At 36.7% G+C, this 25068-nt stretch overlaps 1 protein-coding gene across 1 annotated transcript in view; it reads right to left on the bottom strand.

The window, feature by feature from the left end:
• SUMF1 (sulfatase modifying factor 1) overlaps positions 1 to 25068 on the bottom strand; it is a 64786-nt gene that overhangs the window by 13207 nt on the left and 26511 nt on the right. Inside the window, exons 4-7 of the mRNA XM_088134327.1 lie at positions 14546 to 14628; positions 10366 to 10488; positions 9682 to 9796; positions 6148 to 6261 (exon numbers count right to left, since the gene is read on the bottom strand). Coding sequence (XP_087990453.1) covers positions 6148 to 6261; positions 9682 to 9796; positions 10366 to 10488; positions 14546 to 14628 — 435 coding nt within the window. The remainder of the gene's footprint in view (positions 1 to 6147; positions 6262 to 9681; positions 9797 to 10365; positions 10489 to 14545; positions 14629 to 25068) is intronic.

The raw sequence follows: 25068 nt of genomic DNA, 5'->3' as shown, positions 1-25068 counted from the left end.
GATAAGAACACGAGAACAGTCTGGCTAGATAAACCGAAGATGCTTTTCCGGTTGCCCATCAGCAGCCCACAATCAGTAAAATATTATTCTTATGACTAGCAGCCTTCAATAATTTTACCCCTCACATAAATTTGTCTAAGTCTATTTAACAGCCACCCATATTTTATCCTAGCAAATGTATGCAATGTGAGAAGGAGTACTACTTTTATCTACCCTAAATGCCTAAAGTGTATTGCTAGACAAAGTCCAGACCCTGATTTGGAAGGCTCCAAAGAAGACAAAAACTGCTCATTGAAAGGATGATAATGAAGCTCAAGCTCAGATACTATGGTCACCTAATGTGAAGAGAGGACTCTTTGGAAAAGACCCTGATGCTGGGAAAGATTGAAGGCAAAACGAGAAGGGGACGGCAGAGGATAAGATGGTTAGATAGCATCACTGAAGCAATGAGCATGAAACTGAGCAAACTCAGGGAGGCAGTGAAGGACAGGAAGGTCTGGCGCGATATGGTTCATGGGGTCACAAAGAGTTGGACATGACTTAATGAATGAACAACAAAAGAAGAAAAATGGATAAGAAATCCTAGAGCCATCACAGAAAATGGCTGTCACTGCAGATCTAGTTCTAAGCATTTTCAATACAAATAAATACATGCATGAATAAATCAAACAGAGAAAGTAAGACACTGGTGAGCATTAGTACTAGGTCTTGTCACAACAGATGCCTCATTACACAAGGGAAGTATTTCCTAATATGATGCTGAAGCATTGCCAAGTATCCTGAAGGGAAAACCAGCATGGTGATATAGGAAAGCCTCAGATAAAAGGAAATGCAAAGAAAATGTTGCAAATGAAATGGCATCAATGAGAAATTAAGTATCTTCAAGTAGCGGATAACCTTTGAATGTATAGAAAATTTGGAAAGGTATGTCTGCATTGTATAGTGCCCACATTAATTATACTTACACATCTGCATTAAAGGCAAAGTGACTGTTCCAGAAAATGCAAATGAACTCAAGTACCTTAAATTCTAATCTTAAATTAGATACCCTAATTATAGCATGAAAATAGAAGCTATTGCAAAAAAAAATCTTACTTGACGGAAACCTTAATTATAGTTAACAAAGCATTTTGCTTGTTTATTCATGCAACCTGAAGAACTTGTATTTACTGTTTTAGAGGAACGGTGTTTTGGAGGTGTAAACAACACACACTTACAAAATAAGCCATGAGCGCACTTTCCATTCAACAGCTAATTAAACAAGCATCCCCATTTTGCCAGTTACTTAAGCTTGCTGTTTTAAAATGCCTTCACACATGGTAAAGAGAGTCCTGGAGAGAAAAGACTCTTATTCCAGTAAACAAATCTGGCAATGGTTTGTTTCATCATATTTTATTGAGTAAACCACAACTGACTTAGTTCCCACAGCAGCACACTAAGCCAAAAACCATACCATTCAAATCTGAAAGAAGTGCGTGAAAACAACAATCGCATGAGGCTGAGCAAGAGGCGGCTGTTTGTAGCAAGCAGTTTGCCAAAACAAACCAAAGGCCTATCTAATCCAACCTCATGCAGCTTTCCACAGCGATTAACCATCTGCCTCCTGGAAAGCTCACAAAGGAATTGTGGACAGCTTGTGGCAATCTTCCTGTCGCTCTGCAGCTACACTGAATGTGTCATTTGAGATTATGAGCTGGAGTTCTAAAGTGAATCAAGTTGAAACAGAATAATGTTTCTCTTTCAAACTTAGCCCTTGGAGGAAACATTTACACAGGGGCAGGGAGTTTCTTCCAGAGAGAAGAATGCACAGTTCCTCCATTTTACAGGCAATTCTTCTTTTGAGAGAGGAAGGCTCCCAAATCTAGCATGCACTCATACATAGAGTAGATAGAAAGCCCACAATAACACTGCTCAACTGAGATATTTTTTTTTCTTTCCACCTTGATGAAAAGCCAGCAAGGAGAATTAATGGGGCCAATAAGCCACTGGAAAACAGAAGTTTAAGCCAGTAAGAGAGTTGGCAAACACAAACTCTTGCCTCCATAGGAATCATATTAGTTTCCATGTGGATTAAGGCACTTGAGATACAGCATCTGTAACTGCTCTAAGAATGGCAACAGCACAACCCTTTAAACTATTGTCCAGTTAGCATACTAAGTGTGCCTGGTAAACCAAGCCAGCTTCTTGTATTTTAAGTTATTGCGCTGGTTAGACCAGGAGAAACTCCTGGCTGATGAGCAAGCAGGATTTAGGGAGGGCAGTGTGCCAGCTTACAATTACTAATAGAAAAATAGACACATGGGCAACACTTCCCTTTATATGTTGCCTTCATTGATTTAAAATCAACCTTTGATTCCATTCCAAGGGACAGACTCTGGTGGAAGCTCTATTTATTGATCTGCAGCTGCTTCTCCTAATTAGGATGCTGCATCAAGATACAGTCACCTCAAGTTAGATGTGATAGAGCCCAGAAGTACAGTAAAGATAAATCTAAAAAAATAAGATCATATTAACAAACTTCCCTTAATCATACTGTAGATTTATAAAAAAAATAATTGTTCTACTTGATATACTTCGGTGAATGACAAAATTGGGAAATATAAAAAACATAAAAAATTAAAAATAATTAAAAACAGAATAAATTACTTCCAAAAGGAGACTCATTCACCATCCAGCTCCCTCCCGCATTCCCTAATTTCATAAGGCAAACAAGTGGCAAAATTATCACTAGAACTGGAACAAAAAAGAACAATTCTATATAATCCATAAAGTGGCAGCATTCAAAAACATTAGTAAAAAGCCATTTTATCAGCATCATAAAATAATAATTCCCAAAGATACAATACTTAGCTATGGCCATCAATGATAGCCATGCACCTTTCTGAAGAGAAAAGAAAGCCATACTGCCCAAATGTCTGCTGAACAAACTAGAGAGCAAGAAACTAAGCGCCAACATGGAAATCATATAAATGAAAAGGAGTAGCACCCAACATCTCTCTGCCAGTCCAAAAAAGATTAGATCATAATTAGATCTCATTAGATCATTAGATCTGAGAGAAGGTACACAAAAAAGTTGAAGGCCAAGGACTATTTATTGTGCAGCTTGAAATTCCAAAGCTTCATCAATGTTTATATACTGCTTGATTTGGCCAGAAATTAAAAGGCAAAAAACTGCAGGGGACAAAAAGAAAAAAAAAAGGATTTTTCTTTACCCAAGGTTTGTGCCAGATCAAACTGCTTTCTTTAAGAATCCACTGAAGGTGCTGTATCTGGAAAACTTTGAAAATTATACTCTGATTTTACAGTTGAAATGTCCCATGCTTTTCTTAATCTCAAGTCCTGGACTGCCATTTTCTCAGACTTACCATACTCGCCTGTGAGAAGGAAGTCTCCCCCCCGCCCCAACCATACTGTCTTCCTCCTCTCGTTCAGTTTTCCCGCCATAGCCAGGGCAAAGGGTTAAAAATGAATAAAAATAAAATAATAGCAAGGTTTCTCTATGCAAAGGGATAAAGGGGAGGCCTTGGCGTGGCCGCCCCAACAACTGACTCTGCACATTTGCTTTTGGAAATAAACTTCATCTCTATTTCAAGCAACTGCCTGCACATTTTATTCCTGGCTTGGAAACGAACTTGGTAAGATTTCTTTCCAACACACCCTTGACTGGGCATGGCTTGGTTGACAAGCCATCTCCCAGCCCTGTGTTCAGACAATGCAAGAAGATTAAGAAATGTATAGACGTAGCAATGCAGGATGGGCAGGCTGCAGCATAACCTCCATACGGACGATGAAGCTCAGAGACAGTGCTTTAAAATTAACAAGGTTTATTTTTATCAATGTGCTTAATGTTATCTAATACTCCATCTATGTTAAGTGACAGAAGATAGATATATGTCGGCATATTTCAGTCCAACCTCTGCATAGCAGCTAAAAAAAAAAAAAGACAAAAAATGTGAGAATGTATAGAAGATGGTTATAGAACCAAGGAAACAAAAAATACGTTGTATCATATTTTTTGTTTCCTTGGTTCTTCCAACGTACCTGCTATCATTTATGAGATAAAAATGATGTAATGATTGAGCATATTGTTCTCATTTGAATGAAACGTTTAAATGAAAGAAAAAAACTTAATAGAAGAGAGAAGTTCGAGCGAGTGAAATTGCTCTTCTGAGTTAGACCTTTTGTCTGCCTACCCAGAATTATCCAAGGAGCAGGTCTCCAGCGCTTTAAGTAGCAGCCTTCTATAGGCTACTATTCATATTAATTTAAGTGGAAAAGTCAGAATTTAGCATGAGATGTTCCACATATTTTCCAGCAGTTACAGCACCTCTCTTGAATCCTTTACTAGAAGTTAATTAATCCAAGAGTTATGACTTCCTTATAGGAAAAATAAAACACTTTTATTTTTCCTATAAAGTATCTGTGTGCATGTAATGTTATAAGCATATCTTGCAATATGGACAAGCCCATAGAGAATCATCAGAACTGTTTTCTAAAGTTGCCATTCTCTGTATGCTTACCTGGGAATAAGCTCAATTGAACTCTGTGGGATTTATTTTCAACATATATGCACAGTATTTATAGAGTTATATTTATAGCTGCTGATTTCATAACAGCTTTCAATCTCCTCTAGAGAGCAATGGTGAAAATGATGTTACATCTGGAACCAATTAGCAATTTTGCCAATAATGAACAATTCAGATAATCCTCTCATAGATTTTAAAGTCTACCTACAGGTAGACTGGGATTTATACCCTGCTTATCATCTGAAACTCCTCTAGCTGCTTACAATTATGCAAAGAATAAATGCGGCTGTTCTAAATAAATTGAGAGATTTTCTGACAGGCCATGTTAGAAAAACAGTGATATAAGTAAAATAGCTTGAAGGTTTTGAAATTTAAGTAAACATTGTCTGCTTATGTTCCCTTCCAATGTTTCATTTTCCAAATCCAGCCTTAATTTTTCATTTTCTCTTACTTTTTCTCTATCCCAGACCCTAACCTTCTAATGTCTTTCTATTAATACTCAGTAAAACCTGAATCATAACGTTCCTTGCATATTACAATATACAGGAACATATAGGCCCCATAGGTGAATTCATCTCCCCATGTATTTTCTTTAGGTCATTCACCCTCCAAATTTGGACTCTCAGATTAACAGGTGTTAATTTTATACTGGAGACTTGACTAGGCATGGCTTCCTTGACAAGCCATATCCCAGCCCTGTGTTCAAACAATGCAAGAAGATTTCTAGGTGTTAATTCTATTCTGGAGACTAAAAAATCAGATTTGGCTACAATCAATCAATCAATCAATCAATCAATCAGGATTTAGCCACTATATGAACCAACAATCTTATTTACTATAGAGCAGTTTCATACATTCAAAAGAAACCCTCAACTTGCCTGGCCCAGAGATACTCCAATCTGAGATTACAAAGGCTAAATAATTCAAGAATAATTCTGTGTCACTTGTATTCAACATGACCAAGGTAACATGCACGCACACATACACACTCAAGTAAAAAGAGATACCAGCTTAATGGCATTTGACTGCAGTAGATATTTTATATTTTCTCTTTTAAAAAAATAGTAAATAGGCACATTGTTCTGTTGTCTCAAGTCTAAAGAGGCAAAGATATAGTGGCTTGCTATTAATACTTGTACTCCCCCCAAGAAGAAAAAGCCTTGTATAACTCTATTAGAAGAATTCCACCAGCCTTTTACAGCCATGAGTCCGCTGGAAGTAGAAAACGTAAATCAGCTATAAGAAGGAACTGTGCAGAACTCTTTCACATGCCTAATGTTCAGGGCCACAGATATCAACTCATAGCACTTCTATCCAACTTGAGATATTTGTCTATCTTCACACTTGGATATCATTACTTTGCAGTAAAATAATCCCTGTCACTCCTACAATCATTCTGTTGTAAAAGCATGCGCTCAACTTCACCTCAAAATACATAAAAGCAGTTTGAAAACATAACTACATTTCCGTTGGAAGATGGATACTCCCCTTGCAATAACAGCTTAGCTGGAAAACACTTTCAGTTATGGTACACCATGCCAACATGTAGCATATCAAGTTCTATAATGTCAGCTAGGGATTTAGTTGGAAAAGGAGCAAAGCAGCAGATGGAGATACTTACTGGGCTGTACGTTTCATCTGCAGAATGATTAATTTCCCACCAATCTGATGTCCACTCCCAGGCATTTCCCACAATGTTGTACAGGCCATAACCATTTGGAGGAAATGCTGTTACCTGCCTCAAAAAAAAAAAAAATGGTAAAATGCCCCAAAACAATTAGAATATTTATTATATTAATAACAAACTTATTTACTGAATGGGAAAGACGAATTCATCTATACAATATTGCTTTGTAGTTGTTTTTGTTGTTGATGGTGATGTAGTTCTCTGTGTTCGGGTTTTTTCATTACTAGAAGAACATTCTTCCTTTAACGTAATTCCTCAATTCTCATGCTTTACAAACAGACCCCTTGCCCAGATATGCAGGTACTCTGGCCACAGAAGAATACCTAGTTGGCCATTTGACCAATTTTTATATGTAATCATTTTTTAAAACTTCATTTTGCTTCAACTCTGATACATCAACATGCCTTGATGGGTTCTTCATTCCTGCAGCTCTATAGCCCTGAATTGCTCAAGGATTTGTTTCCTTAAAAAGTGCCTATTCTCTCTTGCTGCTGCTGCTGCTGCTGCTGCTGCTGCTAATAATAATAATAATAATAATAATAATAATAATAATAATAATAATATCAAACAAACAATCGCAAAAGGCAGCTTTATTTGGAACAGCTTATATCCTGCAACAATACCTTTAACACTATCAAACAACATCTGCCTATCCCAGGTCCTTGGCAAGGACTCGACAGGTGGATAAGAATGCCAAATCCAGTCTGCAAAACTGGCTAACTGTGTGACCAACAATAATAAACTAAATATATATGCTGCCTGACTCCCAGCAACTCTGGGTAGTTTACAGTTGTTAAAAACATTTAAAAACAAAGAACAATATGAACAGGGTACCTAGGAGTTAGGCCCCTTTTCAGTTTAAGCTGCATGGATAGCAGCCTGCAACAGAAAAGCCAGACTTCCAATTTTCAGAAATGCAGAGACATGCACAGGAAATCACTTGTGAGAAATTATGTCTAGGCCTGGGGTCAATAATGTAGGAGGCAAAGCAATCCATTAAAAAAAAAAAAACTTGACATTTTTCTTGCTAGGTGATAATCAAAATACATCAGTATTAAGGACCAAAACAACTTGCTCTCGTTGCATGTGCAGGTATGATTGTTAAGTTATAAACTGTCTTTTTTTGCTGATCTTGACATTTGTGATTGGAGAATGACTTGTTACAAAAGACAAGCATGCAACAAAGCTCTCTAACCAGCAGATAATAGGAAAGAAAGCTAGATGTGTCTCATTAACTTTGTTTACAAATTAATAGGGGTGAGGCTGCGATCAATACACAAAGTCAGCACGCTCCATTCTCTCTGCCTATTCTCTATTCTTCACTAGAAAAAAATTAAAGGGTCTCTCAACCATTTTTCCCCCCTTCTATTCATACTAAAGCTTAATGGCAGGGGACAATTTCTTAGTGACCCTTCTTACCAGTTCAGAAATGGTGACTCTATTGAAAATATCCTACACAGTTACAGTGTAGATTAATACATTTTTGAAAGTACCACCTTCTTCACTGCTGATATTTGAGCTAGGCATAGATAATGGAATAGCCAGAGATGGAATAAGTCTGCCTTCTGTCATGCTAGAAAGAATAACTGATGAGAACTTTTGGAGAGTCTCTGGGGGCTGTACACAAGACTTTGGGAGAGGCCTGCATACAGCCCTGAGATCTCAGGTTATACCCTCTTATGCAATTAGATCTGGGTTCCAAAAATCCAGAAGACCGCTAGATGACAGCAAAAGATGCATGACGCTAACTTTTTGCCACCATCTTCCAGTTATTTAAATCTTTGCATCCCAGTTCCAGTTACCCTATTTAAACTATTTGCTACTATCAAAGTACAATGTGGAGGATCACCCAAACGAGGCACCGGGCTGGCCGAGACCCTCTGGCTTCTTTCTCATAGAGGCCAATTCTTTAGCAAACAGCAGTCTTCTTCTGCACTAAGACAACCAGTTGGGAAAACACATTGGAATGGACCACAAAACTGCAATCTTCTCCAAGTATCTCAACAATGCACCTGCACTAGGCCTCAGAAATGGCAGGGGCAGCTCCTGAGTATCTGTGTCTCAAGTGAGCCAAATGAAAGATCCAGAAAGCCTTCTTCTGAGCCTCAGGAAATCTGCTTGGACTTGTTGCTGTTTTGGGTAGTCAGCATAGATAATTTAAGTACCTACTTAACCTTGACCAATCTCAGAAAGTTAAGTAGGTTCAAACATAATTAGGACCTAGATGGAAGACAACCAAGAAGTACCACAGTTGTAGGGTAGACTGGAAAAGCACAGAAGAAGATAATGGCAATCACTTCCATTTTATTGTTGCCAAGAAAACTACATGGATGTGCTGATAAAGTTACCAGGAGTCAAAATTAATTTGAATGAAATCTATTTTAAATGTTGTACTTGAACTAAGATCTTTTACTGCTTGTCTGACTCTTTACTCATAGCAAGAACTATCAGAATAAAATAAAAATATACCATGCTGAGCATAAGCTTTCTTCTGTTTTTTAACAGGAAATTAGAATTCCTGTACCATGGAATCTTTACTTACTATCACAATGCTTTGTGGAACGATGTCGACTGAAGGCTATCTGCTGGGAGTCTAGTGGGCTTCCTTGCGCAGTTGGTTGGCCGCTGTGAGAACAGATGGCTGGACTAGATGGGCCAGAGAACCAATCCAGCATGGCACTACTTATATTCTTATGTTCTCAGAAAGCACAATTTATCAATTTGTGACAGCTGAATACAAAATAAAATCTCAAATTATTTTTCATTGACCATCACTCCTTAACTTCCTTGTATCCTTGTCCAATTGTTGAGTGCAAAGATGTGTTTAAGTGGTATAGTAAGATGATTTTACACTCTGATTAATAATCTAAGTATGCTACCTCTTGGGATGCATATGCTTTTGCAGTTCAAAAAAACTTGGTTTAAAACGCTATCCCCATGTGCATTTATGCACCCTTCTGATTTTGCTGACGTTGTAGAATCTATTTCTATACAAGTTGTCCAAAGCTTGCATGAGACGAATGACTTCTCTTACACCTGCCCATCACTGTTTTGAATGATCCTTGCACTTACCATTTTAAATCGTTTTAAGGTTGCTACTTAGGGGCAACACTATTATATACTTTCATACAAATTTACTCTGGCTGTAGGGAGGGTAAATGATCTACACTCCCCTCCACTTTTAAAGATGCTTTGTACAAACCTTCATACTTCACCTGCCTATCATTTGTCAGACATCATTCCATAGAAAGGACAGCTATGCCTGCAAGTGGTATCCAAATCACTCAAACAGTTAGCAGTGATTGTCATGCAAATCAAAAGAGAGCCATAGAAAGCTTTTCATTTTCTAGGGCAAGATTCTGTTGCAGACCTAACATAAAGTGACCACAGCTGTCCAAGTCAAATAAGCCTATTTACCCAAGTGGGATCCATCTTTTATTGAGAGTTTGATTTACATCACTAACTTACAGGTGCAGTTCCTTTATAGCCATCTTCTTCCGTATTGCTTGTAGGGAATTCTCCCTGCCAAATATTTGCATAGTGCTGACCATTTGGGTGAAGTTTGTTTCCCCAGGGAAAAAGTCTATCAGAAGAAGCATAGGCAAATGTTAATCAAGACTACTGTGCAATTGCAATTTTTAATAAAATCACTAGCAATTGTAATTTTAATAAAATGATCATAAAAAAATAAAATGACTATAAAAAAGACTGTTGTCAGCTTTCTCTTGGCATATCATGAAAGAAAGAAAGAAAGAAAGAAAGAAAGAAAGAAAGAAAGGAAGGAAGGAAGGAAGGAAGGAAGGAAGGAAGGAAGGAAGGAAGGAAGGAGGGAGGGAGGGAGGGAGGGGAGCTGCCAAAAAAAAAATAATTAAAAGGTAGATTAAAACAGATATTGGCAGCTTGTACTTCTACAGAAATTTTATAATAGAGCATTAAATTTCAATACTGTTGACTACATTAACTTAAATAACCTCTGGGAAAAAAAGTGATTTGTCATTTTAGAGCTGCAAAAATTGTAAGTTTAATTTTGTTGTTTGTAAAAGTTGAGGTCACTTGAGAATTCAAACACCTCCTATAACTACGTAGAAGATACACTGCAGCTTTCTTTGCTAAACTTATTTCTTTGGAAAATTACAAAATAATGCTGAGTACCTATTCTCAAGGCCTCCCCGACAGCTGTATTCCCATTCGGCTTCAGTTGGTAACCGTTTTCCTGACCATGTGCAAAAGGCAACAGCATCATTCCAAGAAACATGAAGAACTGGATGATCCAGCCTGAGAGACAGACAAAGCAAATGGTAAAATGAAGAAAGAGAAAGAGGGGTGGCAATCCACTTTTTTAGATCCTACACAACAAAAGAACAGTTCTGTGGCTTGCCAAACCACAGAATTGCTTGACATAATGTATGATGGTAACAAACCAAATAAAGGCAAAACGTTGATGTTTACCCTAGAGTTAGCCTCAATCTAATGGATGCGTACAACTTTAAAAACAAAACACAAAGATGATGAAAAGAAAAGAAAGAAAGGAATGACAGCTTAGAAAAGCATATGGCAAAACAGAATGGAAATAACAAATGAAAGGATAGTATTAATTTTATGTATTTGCAAGGAAAATGGAATTAATTGGCTACCAAATGTCATACAGATTTAGCAATATGATGCCTTTAATAGTGTTATTCAGGCCTTTGAAAAGCCTGTTTACTTCTTTTGCATGATATCACATCTAAACCTGGTTTTGAAAGGTGGCATAAAGCATTGCAAATAAAACCAAAGTGTTTTTTTCCCCCTTTCCTTCTTTATTAAAGAATTTTATACAATAATAAAAGCAAGCATATGGTATAGGTTTAAAGAAAATAAAAAGAGTAAAGAAAAGTATAGAAAGAGTAAGTAGAAAATAAAGTAGTAATGTAGTAAATAAACAGAAAAAAGAAAAGAGAAAGAGAAAATATATAAAGAAGCCGCTTCTGATCATCTTCACAGCAGTTACAAATAAATTTGTCATCTATCCTCCCTCTTTAAAGTCACATCATAATTCCCTTCTTCCCATATTTTACTCTTTCCAATCATCAAATCCATAAATCACCAATTCATTTTTTTTCCATTTTCAGCAAAAGTCCATAAAGGGTTTCTTGTCACTAATAAATGTACTTGTTGTCTTCTCTCTAATCAAAAAAGTCAATTTTGCCATTTCTGCAGGTTCTGTCATCTTCACCAGCTATTCGTCCATTGGGGGTATTTCAGTATCTTTCCATCTTTGTACATATAGCAGTCTCACTGCAGACAGTCTTCAAATTCTTGAAGATAGCTATCACATCTCCATGCAGTCTTCTCTTCTCCAGACTAAACATATTCCACACCTCCAACTGTTCTTCATATATTTTCCTTCTAGGCTCCTTATCATCTCAGATGCTCTTCTCTGGACATATTCCAATTTATCACTATCCCTCCTAAAATGGACTGCTTAGTATCAGACACAATATTCTAGGTTCAGTCTATTGCTAATCCTAATCAGTTAGACATTATGCTGCCAATTACATTTTAATGGCGGATGCGAGTGAGTAGGTGAATTACTACCTTTGGGACAGCCTTTGGTTATTGGGGCTGTTGCAAGGGCTTCTGCACTTCACAATTTATCACCGTACCTCTGAAAATGAGACTGCAAACAATTACTACTGTGCTCCAGGGGCTAATTTAAGCTATGAAAAGGGAGTGATACTGAGAAAGCTTTTCAGAAATCATATTCATAGCTATAGTTTATTAATCAGGAATGAACATCAAGCTCATATATTATATAGAGGGAATAGGGCATGGCCTTGAAGGCAGTAGGAAGAGCCGCTAGAAAGGCAAAAGTCAGATAAGAGGGGCTTGAGCCCAGGCCTAGAAGTAGTCCTGACCTATATGGCATTGGTTTCTTAGTCTAGTCTATCTTGTTGGGCTGACACATATTCCCTTCTTACCCAGCATTTAACCTTGTCCCACTGTGTCTGTTTCAGTGCTTGATTCTAATCTGTCTAAAGTGCAATTGTCTACCACCTCTGAAAGAAACACCTGCAGTTTAATGTCTTATTTGATCCCATTTAAGCAGGGTCTAGTTTGTTCTGATGTTGAGCAAGGCATTACAGAGGTTGATACTTATGACAAATTGAGTTATGCTATGTCTGAGCTTAGGTGTAAGGTTCCAAGCTATAATAACCCATCATTTCCTTTGTAGGGAGTCAAGCTGTGATAATCAATGATAACTAAATATGCAATGAACATTTCAATAAAACACACTGAACCCTAGTACCTAATTAAGAAACCCAGACTTGGCATTAACTTGCTTTAGCACTGTGAAAGGCATAAAAATACTTTGCATGAACAGACATTACATGTTTTCTTCAATTTAGTATCCTCCAAATTTGTTCCCATAATCCCAATGACTGTGCAAGCTAACATATCTGGATGGCACCAAGTCAGAAAAAGTTATTATAGGATTAAAGGCCCTGAAAATTGTGGCCTAGTGATGAACAAGATTGAAAAGAAAATATGTCGTTAATTTTTGATATTACTTCATCGTGGAAGCCATCTTTTGAATGTCCAAACAGATGCTGGAATGCCCTTCAAATTTAATATTCTATCACATATTAAAACCATCAAACAAATCACCAGACAATACCAAAGTCCTGAAACTGGTCCAGTCAAACACATACAACACTTCCCTACAATCTAACTATAATTAACAAGCTACTGTAGAGTTGCTTTCTCTCATGTCTGTTTTCTTCTTGCTCAGCTCTCTCACACATTTCTGTCTCTCACTACTTTCTTTCCCATCTGCCTTCTCCACCCCTGTACATGGACGTCCTCTTTCATCCCCACGCTGTATGAAATGAGAATTCACTGCTCCAAGCACAATATAAGATATGATATCCTCTTCTTCTTAACTGTCCTCATTACAGAATACCAGTCTGGAACACTTAATAAGTCTGTGTCATGACCTAGATCAGGATGATAAACTTCCACATGGTATTAAGGCTAAAGAGAGCAGATATCTAGAACACTTATTTAGAACTGTTGACCTTTTTTTTTTATTTCCCCTTTAATTCCCTCATGACAATGGAGGCTTCTATTTTTGCAATCAGTTCATTCTCATTCTTTCCCATTGGAGACTAAGGGAACTGTATTGAAGAATAAGTTTCAGATGGTATTATCATGATATGGTCCTTGTCATAAAATATTTGCGGGGAGGGGGGGAAGGCAAATGCTTTTGCCAGCCCTGAGGGGCAGAAGCTGATTAATATTATGTAATGACAGACTCCAAGGCCATTTCACTGCTTTTAGTTTTCTCCAAAAAGATCCAGGAGGAAAAATGAAGACTTTATATTAAAAGTTCTGCTTCATTTTAACAGAAAGAGATATAGGGTGGGGTACTAAATTTGGGGAGCTAATAAATTTGCATAAACAAATGCATACATATTTGTAATCTTTCAACCTTTTTATTTTTTCTTTACAAAAATCATTTTAGCTATACTGTGGTTTTCTGTACTTTGATAAAATAAATGAAATCAAACCTATAATTGTGATGTAATAATAAATTCACTAGAAATAAAGTATCTACAAGATAGCTAACATCTAACCTAAAATTCCAATGCAAAAGCAAAATATCCCCCCACCTCAAACATTTGAAATGTGCATACAGGTGGTCCTTGGGTTACAACCACTCATTCAGCGACCATTCTAAGCAGTGCAGTCATACAATGTCATGCTTTACAACAATGTCACTTAGTAACAGCAATCCCGGTCCCAATTGCTATAGAAAACCAAGAACTACCTGTACCCTTGCAATTTTCATAACCAATACAATTTAAGTATGCATTGTATCAAGTTATCTAATGAGAAGCAAGCAAAACCACAATTACCAGGTATAGGACAGATGTGCTTTCACTGAATCACTTACATATGAGTAGACACTTAATACCTCTTCCAACACCAAAATATTAAGCTTCTCAGTGATTAACAACTTATAGGATCTCCCTTCCCTCAAATAAAATGTACCAAGGATATAACCTATCTCAAGAAATCGATGACTTTTGAAATGTCAGCTGGTACTTGCCTCAGACAATGGTAAGCTTTGGGATTCTAACAAGAAATCCCACTCTCCCCCCACCCACCCCCATCCCAAATAAAACCTGATCTATGGTAGCCATCTCAAGCGCCTTTCTTCTGACATCACTAATTTATTTGTGCTTGAGATCCATTAACATTTAGTTCAGGGTAGTAAAATATCGCCCAGAGACTTTGTGTATGTTTTTAGCAAAATACTAGTTGAAACTCAGTACTGTCTGGGGCTCACCTGTTTAAGATACCAGAATCCGGGCCTTCTGGGTGCTTCCAGTTTGCTCCTTTAACTGGCAGCCACCAAGGAGCAACTGCAACCTAAAAAACAGGTAAAGAAAATATTGGCATTCTTCTGAGGAGCCTATCCCATCCAGCTAATTACACTAGGCAGCTGCCATTGGCAGTAACAAACAGAGACAAGCCACATATGACTCAGCGCTCTCAGTGATGTTCTTCGGATGATCACATCTGTTTAAATAAAACATTTTTTGGTATATACAGGGTTTTTGTCTATGTAAGCAATTTAACCAAAACCAACCAAAACCAACAAGCCCCCTTCAAATTAACTATAATTTCAATTTTATCGAGATTAGGAAACTGCAATGCTTCTGAACAAGCCAGTATCTCAATGTGACTTCAAACCATAGTTTAAATCTTCCAAAAATGAAACTTAGCTTTCCAATTTGGAGTACGGAAAGAAATCACGGTGTAGTGAAAGCCTCCCGTTTCACTGCTCGGACAAAGAGGAGATGAAAGATCTGAGTACAGTATATGCAAAAAATGCTCCTTCGTGTCTTTGGTAATACAGAAACCAGTCAAAGATGGCTATTCAGTGTTAGTGTGGTTTTAAGCAAGGAAGTTATTAAATCAATTTCTTTGTGCCATCTGATATCAGTAATTATACCTCTATGTTATCTCACTAATTTTTGTTGCGCCCGCTATAGTTAATGGGCATAGAAGTTCAGGACCTAGTACCAAAATCCAATAATCCTTCATTAGGGAACTTCCAAAGTCTATAGTGGAGCAGCTGAAGACAACCATGCTCAGCACCAATATGTACTGGCATATGTTCTGACTACTGTACATTAGCTTTAATTATCCTACAACAAACCACAGTCATTCCTCTGGGTCTGGGTAAATTGTCTGCCTGGGACCTGATACTATTAAGCAACCAAAGTAAAGGCTGCAACCTGCAACAGGGTGGTTTCCCAGAGTTACTCAACAACCACCATGCTATCCAAGGATGGATGTGTTACCGGCATAACATTTTCAAGATTACTCTCCAGCTATGAAGGCTCAGGGAGTTTTACATCAAAGACCACATTAGTTTTAAATAAATAAATATCATAACTCCTTGGACTCTCAGTTCCATGTGTCACAGGTAGAGAATATGATACCCAGTTTATACTCTGTGCTTTAATAAAGAGAACACAACCATCATTTACTGTAAGTAACCAAGTCCTCAAGTAATAGATCAATATGATCAATAGAAATCTGCTTTTAAAATCTATATGAAGTTACTGTTATTTATTGATGTCTTCTATGTTTCAAGGCGCTTGTTCTAAAAATAAGATAAATGCTTAAATGTACAACCTCCCAATTTTTTCAGAATGCTGAAAAAAGCTTTAATTAGCTTTTGTGCTAATTAGGGAAGAGGTTAAAAACAAGTTTATGTAACAGCACAACCCTTCTCTTACAACCAAGGAGCGCAATTGCTTTCCTAATACATGGCGTTTTGCAAAGTCTCATGGTGTTACCTAAGCAGAACATAGAGCTGAGCTGCAAACTAATCTAAGCAGCATTACCCATTGATAGAAAAGGTACATTATTAGATGTACACTCTGTCTTTCTCTCCAAAATGGAACCTTAAGCAGCTAGCCTTTTCCCTGCCACTAGGGAAGACCAGAATTCACATTCATGTGAGTTAAACATCCATTTGTGCAATTCATGACTTACTGTATATCAGAGGCTATTTTAGGACTTGAATACCTTCCTTAGCAATTGTCTCGACCCTAGATGTAACAGAAAGAGCTACAGATCTATAGACTAATTTCTCAATATCATGCCCATCTTGGTAGACCTGCTGTATAGACACCAGAAGTATTAGAACTGGTGGATCTTTTTTTCCCCCCAATAGTTGTATTAAAGATTACATAGAACAAATAACACTAATATAAAAAAAAACCTAATAAAAATTACATTAAAAGATATATATATATATAAGAAATTTCAGAGAAAAGAAAAAAAAATCCCCCCAAAATAAAAATGAGAAAACTTCTCCCTTCATCCCCAGCAAGTATATACAACATTAACAACTTATTACTGACTCTTAAAATATTACCAAATACATCTTCATTCCATACTTCGCCCTATTTTCTATAGACCCATATCTAAATCCTCAGCTCTCCTTATTAATCAACAAAAGGTGTAAAGTTAATAGTTAACAGACATAACTGGCAACATAGGTATTTAGTCCCCCTTTCCATTTAAACATAATCCCCCTAATCCCTCTCTTAATAATAAAAATCTAATCCTAATTAACAATTAAACATTACAAAAATTTAAAAAGAGTAACCCTTAATCATCACCAGAGATAGCAACCCATTATTATCCCAATTAACAATTAAACATTACAGAAAAATAAAAACTGTTAAACATTACCAAAAATAATAATTCCTTATTTTATACCAAAAATGTAACATAGATATTACGATTTAATCCATTACACCCAATTGGACATTTCCAAAAAAGAGTTATCCAATCAAAGTAACCATTAAAAATCACCAAAAAATAACAACCCAATCATAATCAAATAAAACAATTTTGTATTTTTTCTTCTTCTTTCCATCAATCCTTGAATCCCATATATAAAGTTCTAACATCTGTCTTCTATTATCCTTGTCTCTTCTCTCAAAATCCTTGTCATCTTTATCAAAGCCTATATGTAATTTCAATGTAGCCACTCCTGTAAGTCTCTTATATTCCAATTTAAACGGGTAATCCACATCCCTCTTTTGATACATTATTTGTATACCTTTTTAAATTTTCAATGAACATCCAATTCCATTTGTAAATCCAATATTTCTATCTCTTTCTTATAGGTTATAATTTTTAAGTCCACCTTGAAATCCATTTCAGTTATCTTCCAAGGAACTTGGTTCTCTTCAATAGCAACTTCTGGTTCCAATATAGGGTTAAATAGTCAAAGCATTTTTTGAGCCAGCTTATAAAATGTTTCTTTTAAAGTAGCCATCTGGTGCTGTCTTTTGATTAACAGTCAAAGCTTTGTTATCAGGGCAAAATATAAATTTATTTATAAATTTATATTATAAATTTCATAACATGATTTTTCCCCCCCATACAAGAGGGTCTTTTCAATTAACTTCAAAGTCTTTCTTTAATTCAATTACATCCAAATCCTTAGCATTCAAAATTTTCAAAAAACATTATAGTCCCCCTTATTTTATATATTGCAAAAAATAAAGATCTTACAAAGCTGGAAACACATAATTTCCTTTCTTTTTAAATAGATTGAAGAGACACTCAGCCAGCAAATACCCAACTTGTGGTTCCAAAGGTTTTTCAATCTTAAAGATGCAGTAAGAAAAAAATTAAACTCCAGGGTGATTAAAAAGATGAAGTTTAGATGAACTTTAAGTCCTTAAAAGACTACATTAACGGCTCAGAGCATGGTGAAACCCATGATCCCCAGCTGATCACAAGTGGCTGCAAAAACATTGGGGTCTGCTGCCGACTCACAAAAAAACCCAGCTGCCTGGAATGCATGAGAGTAATTTCAAGATATCTCTCTTATCCAGAGAGAATTATGGGCAATCTGAATCCACATTCAGCTGCCTTTCAGCTGCAATGTCTCCTGGGAAGCATGGGGCGTCAGTTCGCTAGCCTCACTGGAAATCCAACTGGTAGATCTCTTTTGACATTATCCCATCTTTTCTTATTATTAAATGTGCAACCAAACACAAAGCAGAATGAGCTCCAAACTCTGGCCATCCTAATGGACCCCTTTCAAACATACATACCCCGTCACCACCACCACCAGCCTTTATAAATAATTACGAGGTATCTAAAGCAAGTCCTTTGATAGCGGTATGCAGTTTTATGCAGATCATCATGGACAGAGAAGGAGATAATTAGTCTTGAAGTAACAGCTACAACCTCAAAGAAAATGCCCATTAGTACATGGGAATATAGGTCATCCAGAATGTCATGTCAGTCCCAGGAACTGGATATGATTACTCAGTGATAGGATGAAGGCAGCAATCCACATTAGATGTGCTCTTATTCCTTCATAATTACATTTCAGGGCTGAAATTTAGCATTAAAAATACACTCTGCTACTCAGTGTAGTTCTTGGCATACTTTTGTCTTCTTTGGTTCTTTGCATTTTCTAACTGATTTATGGTTTATTGCAGGGCACAGGATCAAATCTTGGGAGAAAATGCTTGCATAATTGACAATACATTTTATCAAGCATTTCAAATGTAGAAAATTGTTGTTGGCATCAATATCACTAACTGACATTCCTGAAGACAGCAATATCAGTAAACACTACAAGGAACCCTCTCTGTTATTGCTAAGTTATTAGGACATTATCAAGCTTCCCTTAAAATGTTAGTGTTTTTACTTCCATGGTTTTTCACATAAGTACCTTGCTCTTCCATTAAGCAAATAAAAAAATTACATAATAAAAAGTACAACCTATTCTAAAAGGTGAAAGAGGAGAGAAATGGAGGTGGAAAGGTTCACAAAACGTAGCATTTGAAACATACCTTCCACAAACACATGGGAGACAAATTAAACTGGTGGGATGATTGTCTGAACTGTCTATCTCCCACTGGTCCCATTAATCTTCTCTGGATTCCTTGGCCATTTGAAGTTAGGCAAGAAGCAACAAAGAATAGGGCCTTTTTACTATAGTACCTGCTCTGCGGTAGACAGAGAGTTGAGAGTTTTGCAAGCCACAAGATAATTTTAGGTAATTTGCAACATCTGGTTCTTCCAATAGGCCTAAAATATATTTCATTTTCCATTATTACTCTGTGAAGATGTCTCACCCACATGTTCACTTTGCTTTGGGGGATTTTATAAACTGTTATTACTATTGATCTCAAGGTGTTTTTTTCCTCTTTTTTTGCTTTTATGGTGTTGGTACTTTCCCATTTGTTAAATATGTTAAGTGGATTTCATTTAATTGTACAGTATGTACATTTTATTGCTGAGAGCTATTTTGATTTGTTTTATAAAAGCAGGATGTAATATAACTGAACGGTTGAACTAAAATAATTAAGGGCTATAAAATTCATCTGCTGAACCACTTTGGGTAATTTATTATACAGCAGATAAGTTACAGACTGACTGGAAACTCCATGCTTAAAACTTTATGGCAGAAGTTATGGATGCTACCATACAAATCACTAGACTATCTACAATCCAAAATAGGTTGTAATCCTGGAGAGAGCAGAGCTAGCAAGGATAACAGGTTTGTCTTACAGCTAAATATTTAATAAAGTGACCAGGGTGACCAATCAGCAAAGACTTGCTTATGCTGATATGTCAAAACCAACAATGATTCTCAATACAAAGAACTCTTAAGTATGAGGGAACAGATAACAGAGTATTCTATACAATGCATTGGAACAGAACAAAAACGGACATACTGCTGTAAATATTGGACTAATAAGCATAGCATATTCCCTTCTTCGATTAATCTAGACTCTGTGTTTTAACACCTTTATTATTTTAAAGTTACAGTGGTGCCTCCATATTGAAAATTCAAATGGGTTTACAAACTTTTAAGTGTCGCTGTATTTGAAGGCCACGCTTTACATTCTTAGCATATGTTTGTATTGACAGAAATTACTGGTGGACAGAAAATTATAAATATGAAATGTGAATTTCTCCCACTTGATTGCAACAATAAGTTAGGGCCTGAAACTGTTTGCTCTAATCCTATACCATCAGTCTTGGAGCTGAAGGCCATGACCATATGACGCTTTCAGATGAGTACCTAAAACATCTGACATAAAATTACAAACACAGCAAATGTGTTTGCAACAGTTAGGTTATATACCTACTAGTAGTCAGACAGACAGGTTTCTCCGCACTTCCAGAGAATTCTCTAAATCCAGGTTTGCTCTATCGTCATGTTTGTCAGTTAAATAACTGAACCTCACTCATGATATTTGAGATGATTTTATTCTCTTGCTTTCACTGCACCCATTCTCTATCTAGAACATGAGAATAACAGACACATAATGTCCTCAGGTGAACAATGTATTTATTCTTTGTTACTGTTTATAGAATTTTGCTCATTTCAAAAGTATAATTTAAATCTAAGGCTTTATTATAAATAAGATACAAGGCAGAGTTTTTTGTGCCTTTGCCCAGCAAAAAAGTGAGTTTATAAATGTCATGAGCTGTTCTACCCTTATCATATTAGCCTAATTGAAGGTTGTTATGGTACTGCATTAACAAAGTAATGAATATCAGTGTGGCATATTTGTTGTGAAGCTGAGCTAGTTGTTTACAAAATCATGAAAATACTTTTAGTTCTTTTTGGTTAATTGACATATGCCTCCAAGTTGAAAATGTCTTTTCAAAGGGAACTTTGTTTTTGCTCATTACACTTAACTCAGAAAAATACCTGGACCAGCTAGCAGTTGAAAACTGAAAAGAGAAACATTTAAGAATTGATTGTACTTAAATCTTCTCCCAACTCTGTTTTTTTCTCAATAAAATCTGGAGTGAGCAGGCAGGCATGCACATGTACACATATATACAGTTCCTTCCTTCTCTTTTTACCCAGCATTCCACTTAATTATGGATAGCCAATTCTATTTAGTTTGTTTGGTAAATGAAAGATCCTACTTTGATTTATTGCCAAATGGTATGTAGAAAATGCATGAGTTCTTACTTGGAAGTAAGCCTCACTGAGCTTCAGTGGAACTTACTTTCAAGAAAATTTATACAGGATTATGTGGTGAAATCCAGGGGTAATCCAGGGAACAAAGGAGTAAGCCCTCCCCTAAATCTTCTCACTCTGACTTCTGATTCTCTGACCTGTTAACTCATATTGAAAATAAAGTTAATTTAATGAGACTAAATGTTTTAATGCTAAATATATCTTCTATAAAGGAAAACTATTAAAACACATTATTTTGTCATCTTTGAAAGTGTAAAAGCTAATTCCATCTTCTATGTTTTCCATTTATTAGAAAATTCCAGGCTCTTTCCCAAGTTTTTCAATTTAACACTCAGTTAACTGAATTGAAACTAATCCTATTACATGCCTTTGCTGATGTTACTGTATTCAGTATTACATGACAAAAATAAAAACAACAGACTTGTAAAATCTTGAAGACTAACAAATATATTATTGCATAAACTTTTATGGAAGATTCAACAATATGTGTGGACTATAGACCAGATAAAAGAGTATTCTGTATGTATATATTTTCATATCTATAACTATATATATCTTCATCTCTATATATTTAAATGGTTGGGGGTGGGGAGAAAAATGATGAAAGGAAAGGTGAGGGGCAGAATTGCCTATAGCAAATGATTATCCAAAACATTTTATGCTGCAAACATTTTTCCAGAGTGTACATCTTTCCTTGGTTGAGGAGCAAAACTTCCTCCTTCAGCCAGCTAGATGGGTGATACCACTAGAAGAGTGGAAACTTAAAGAAGGACTTTAAAGCAGGTTGCCATGATCGCCCTTTTTCCTGATTCAACAGTGGGAAAATTCCAAATCAGAAAGATGAAGTCATAAAGACAGGCTGAAAGGGAAGTATCTTAGGTGTTCACTTTCCTGCAGTTTTCCCCAGCTAGGCTTTCCGAAGCACATTCAAAATCACACTGAAATGACCTACTTCTGTTCAGCACTTCGCCGCCATGGCAACTGCATTGGATTTCCACTGAAAATCATCTGCTGCCTGTACAAGCATCCCACACGCAAACGGTGCCAAAGCGTTCAAGGTTCAAGACAAAGAAGAAAGAGTCACTGGGCAGGTGTCAAGCTCAGCTTCTATATAACCTGGCAACATGAATTAGTGTGTGTGTGTGTGTGTGTGTGTAGTGAAACATACTGTGCCTCAAATGGTGCATCATAACTCAGTGAGAAGGGGAGTACATAATTTAGATTTTTTTTAAAAAAAAATCCTGCATAAAAAACATTGACCATATCTATGGAAATAGATCCAAAACACGCTAATCAGGGACAGTGCCATTATGATTTATTTCCCACGCCAGTTCATGCTTCCCAACCACACTCCCAATACAGGGGGGCAAATATTACATAGAATCAGAGAGTGACTACAAGCCCAGCTAAGACAGCACTATTACTGAAATCTGTAGAACGATACCAAGGCACTCCTGGGATTCATGATTCAAATTCAGACATGAGAATCCCTGCATTTTTTGACAACTGTCCACCATAAAAAATGGGCTGTTCAATATAAATATAGGGGCACATGAACTATGCACACATGCTATCCTTGTGAATTGAAATAACAACTATGAGAAAAGCAGCTGAAGCTGCATAGGAAGATCCAGGAGAGGAAGAAGAGATGTTTGTGGAAGAGGACAAGGAGAGCATCAACAACCTTAATAAAGAAATGCAATCTATCTCCCAACTGGCTAGATGGAAGCGTATTTCTTAACCAATTCCTGGGATAGGAAACAAAGGGTCAGAGAGACAGAAAGTTGAATGAACATACTGTATTGCTAAATCTGCAGGTGATGATGTATGAAAGCAGGGCAATATAGCTTACTTGCCATGACTATAGCTATAGGTGGGCCTTATAGACCAGTGTCCTGTCTCCCACAGGAACCAACCAAATGATTTCTGGGAATGTAAAATTAGTAGGTAGTTGACATTTATCCCAACATGGAAGTTCATATGATGCATAAGGGCAGTGCACTGAAATGAAAAGGCTGTGTTGAGTTCCATGATAAAGTAGCACAGAAAGGGCTGTGCAAGAGAAGTAAAAACTTAGAAGAAGCAGGAGTACAAAGGGTGTGGAAACCAAACTATTTTCTGTGCTGGGAGGGATTTTCAAAAATTAAGTAAGCTTAAGAGGCAATGCTTCATAGTGTAGAATAATGGTGTCATAACTCATTACTCCTGAAGAAAAGTGTTGTCTCACACGAGCTTTGCTTTGATCTTAAATTCTCAATATTCTTAGATTCTAAAACTCTACCATGGATTAGTCCAGTGCCAAACAAAATTAATTTTGCATGGTTTTTGACCTTGGCCATGTGTGCTTGGACTGAGCTCCCCCACTAAGATCCTGATGTGTAAATCAATCTTTCAGGTTTCATCCTTAATAAACCCTTAGATGGTGTCAAAAGCCTTCTCTGTAATGCCTGAATGTGATGCTAAAGAAATCAGTCCTCTGGTTTGTTGGCTTTTATATATAGCTTGAAGGGGGCAGGTCAAGAACAACATATAACTAAAGGCTTCTAACTTTAAAAGCTACCATCAATACCATTTTTGATTTAACACATTAAAGCTTTTTTAAAAACAAAGAAAAGAAGCAAATATTATTTTTCCAGATTTCCTTTTATATTTTACAGCCTACATATACAAGAGGAAACACATTTGGCTAAGCTATTTAATAAGTTTTAGAATGTTAAGCTACAAGGAAAGCAAGTCCCTGCATTGCTAGGCTGCTGGCCAAAATAATCAGAATAATATCATTTTTCCATGCCTACCCAGATGATGTTCTGCATGCCAAGATGTCCTAATAATACATACTGAAAAACAAGGCAAAAGAAAGTCCTCTAAAAATTACTCTAACCAAATAGGGGAAATCTTTGAAAGGAAGAGCAGAGCTCAACAATTTGGGCCATGTGCCAGTCCCAACTTCCCAGTTCAGCCAAGGATCATAATACCCCAAGTAGCTGCTTTAAGAATTGACATTTGACTCACAGTAGTAAAGCAGAACCCAGATACACAAAAAGTTTGGGGGGGGGGGAAAGGATGTGTTTTTCCTGCATAACATCCTACAGGAGAGATCATCACTCACAGTCTCCAAATGTTCACTGCAAAGTTTTTATGTGTATTTGTTATTTCACTTCAATAAAGTGTCTTTATAGTTTCAGGCATGTCCATAAGTCTTTTAGCTATTCTTTTCAATCTTTTCTTTCTGTAAGACAAGCATCATAATTCCTTTGAAGGGATACAGTAACAGAATGCAGGGCAAATCTTTGAACAAAGGCACACATTTCTCCCCTGCCCTAGCCATTGTAAGTCCCTTTCCTACCTTTTGTAACCAATCCCTTTCCTAGCCATTGTAATGCAGCACATCTAACCATCATTATAACCTCTTATGTACGGCTCTTATTCCATACATGCCCATACATACCCATCACACTATTCCCATTCAGGTTAAACAACAATTCCCAGGGCACGGAAAAGGAGTAAGAAATAGCAATCTAAAAAAATGAAAGGCATAAGGTAAGAAAAGGGTAAGATAGATAAAAGTAGTTCATACCAGCATGCATCTCCATAACTTTTTATGCCACTCTGTCCATACACTGCTTCTTCATAGAGTGTCTTTTCTTCTAGATTCTCAGCTTTCCCTCTTTCAGGATCTCATTCATTTTCTTGATCTTCCCCTTCCTCTTCACCCAGTTCCATGATCTACACGCACCGCTTTATAATTCTCCCAATGTTTATAATGTCTTTATTTTTTTTTCTTGACCATTAAAAAGAAATTAAGGAACAAGAAG

The sequence above is a fragment of the Python bivittatus genome, unplaced genomic scaffold (genome assembly GCF_059951505.1).
Source record: "Python bivittatus isolate LINGU-HERP-01145 unplaced genomic scaffold, Pbiv_v1 ctg000080_np1212, whole genome shotgun sequence".
Taxonomy (NCBI): domain Eukaryota; kingdom Metazoa; phylum Chordata; class Lepidosauria; order Squamata; family Pythonidae; genus Python; species Python bivittatus.
This window is presented reverse-complemented; position numbering and strand designations above follow the sequence as displayed.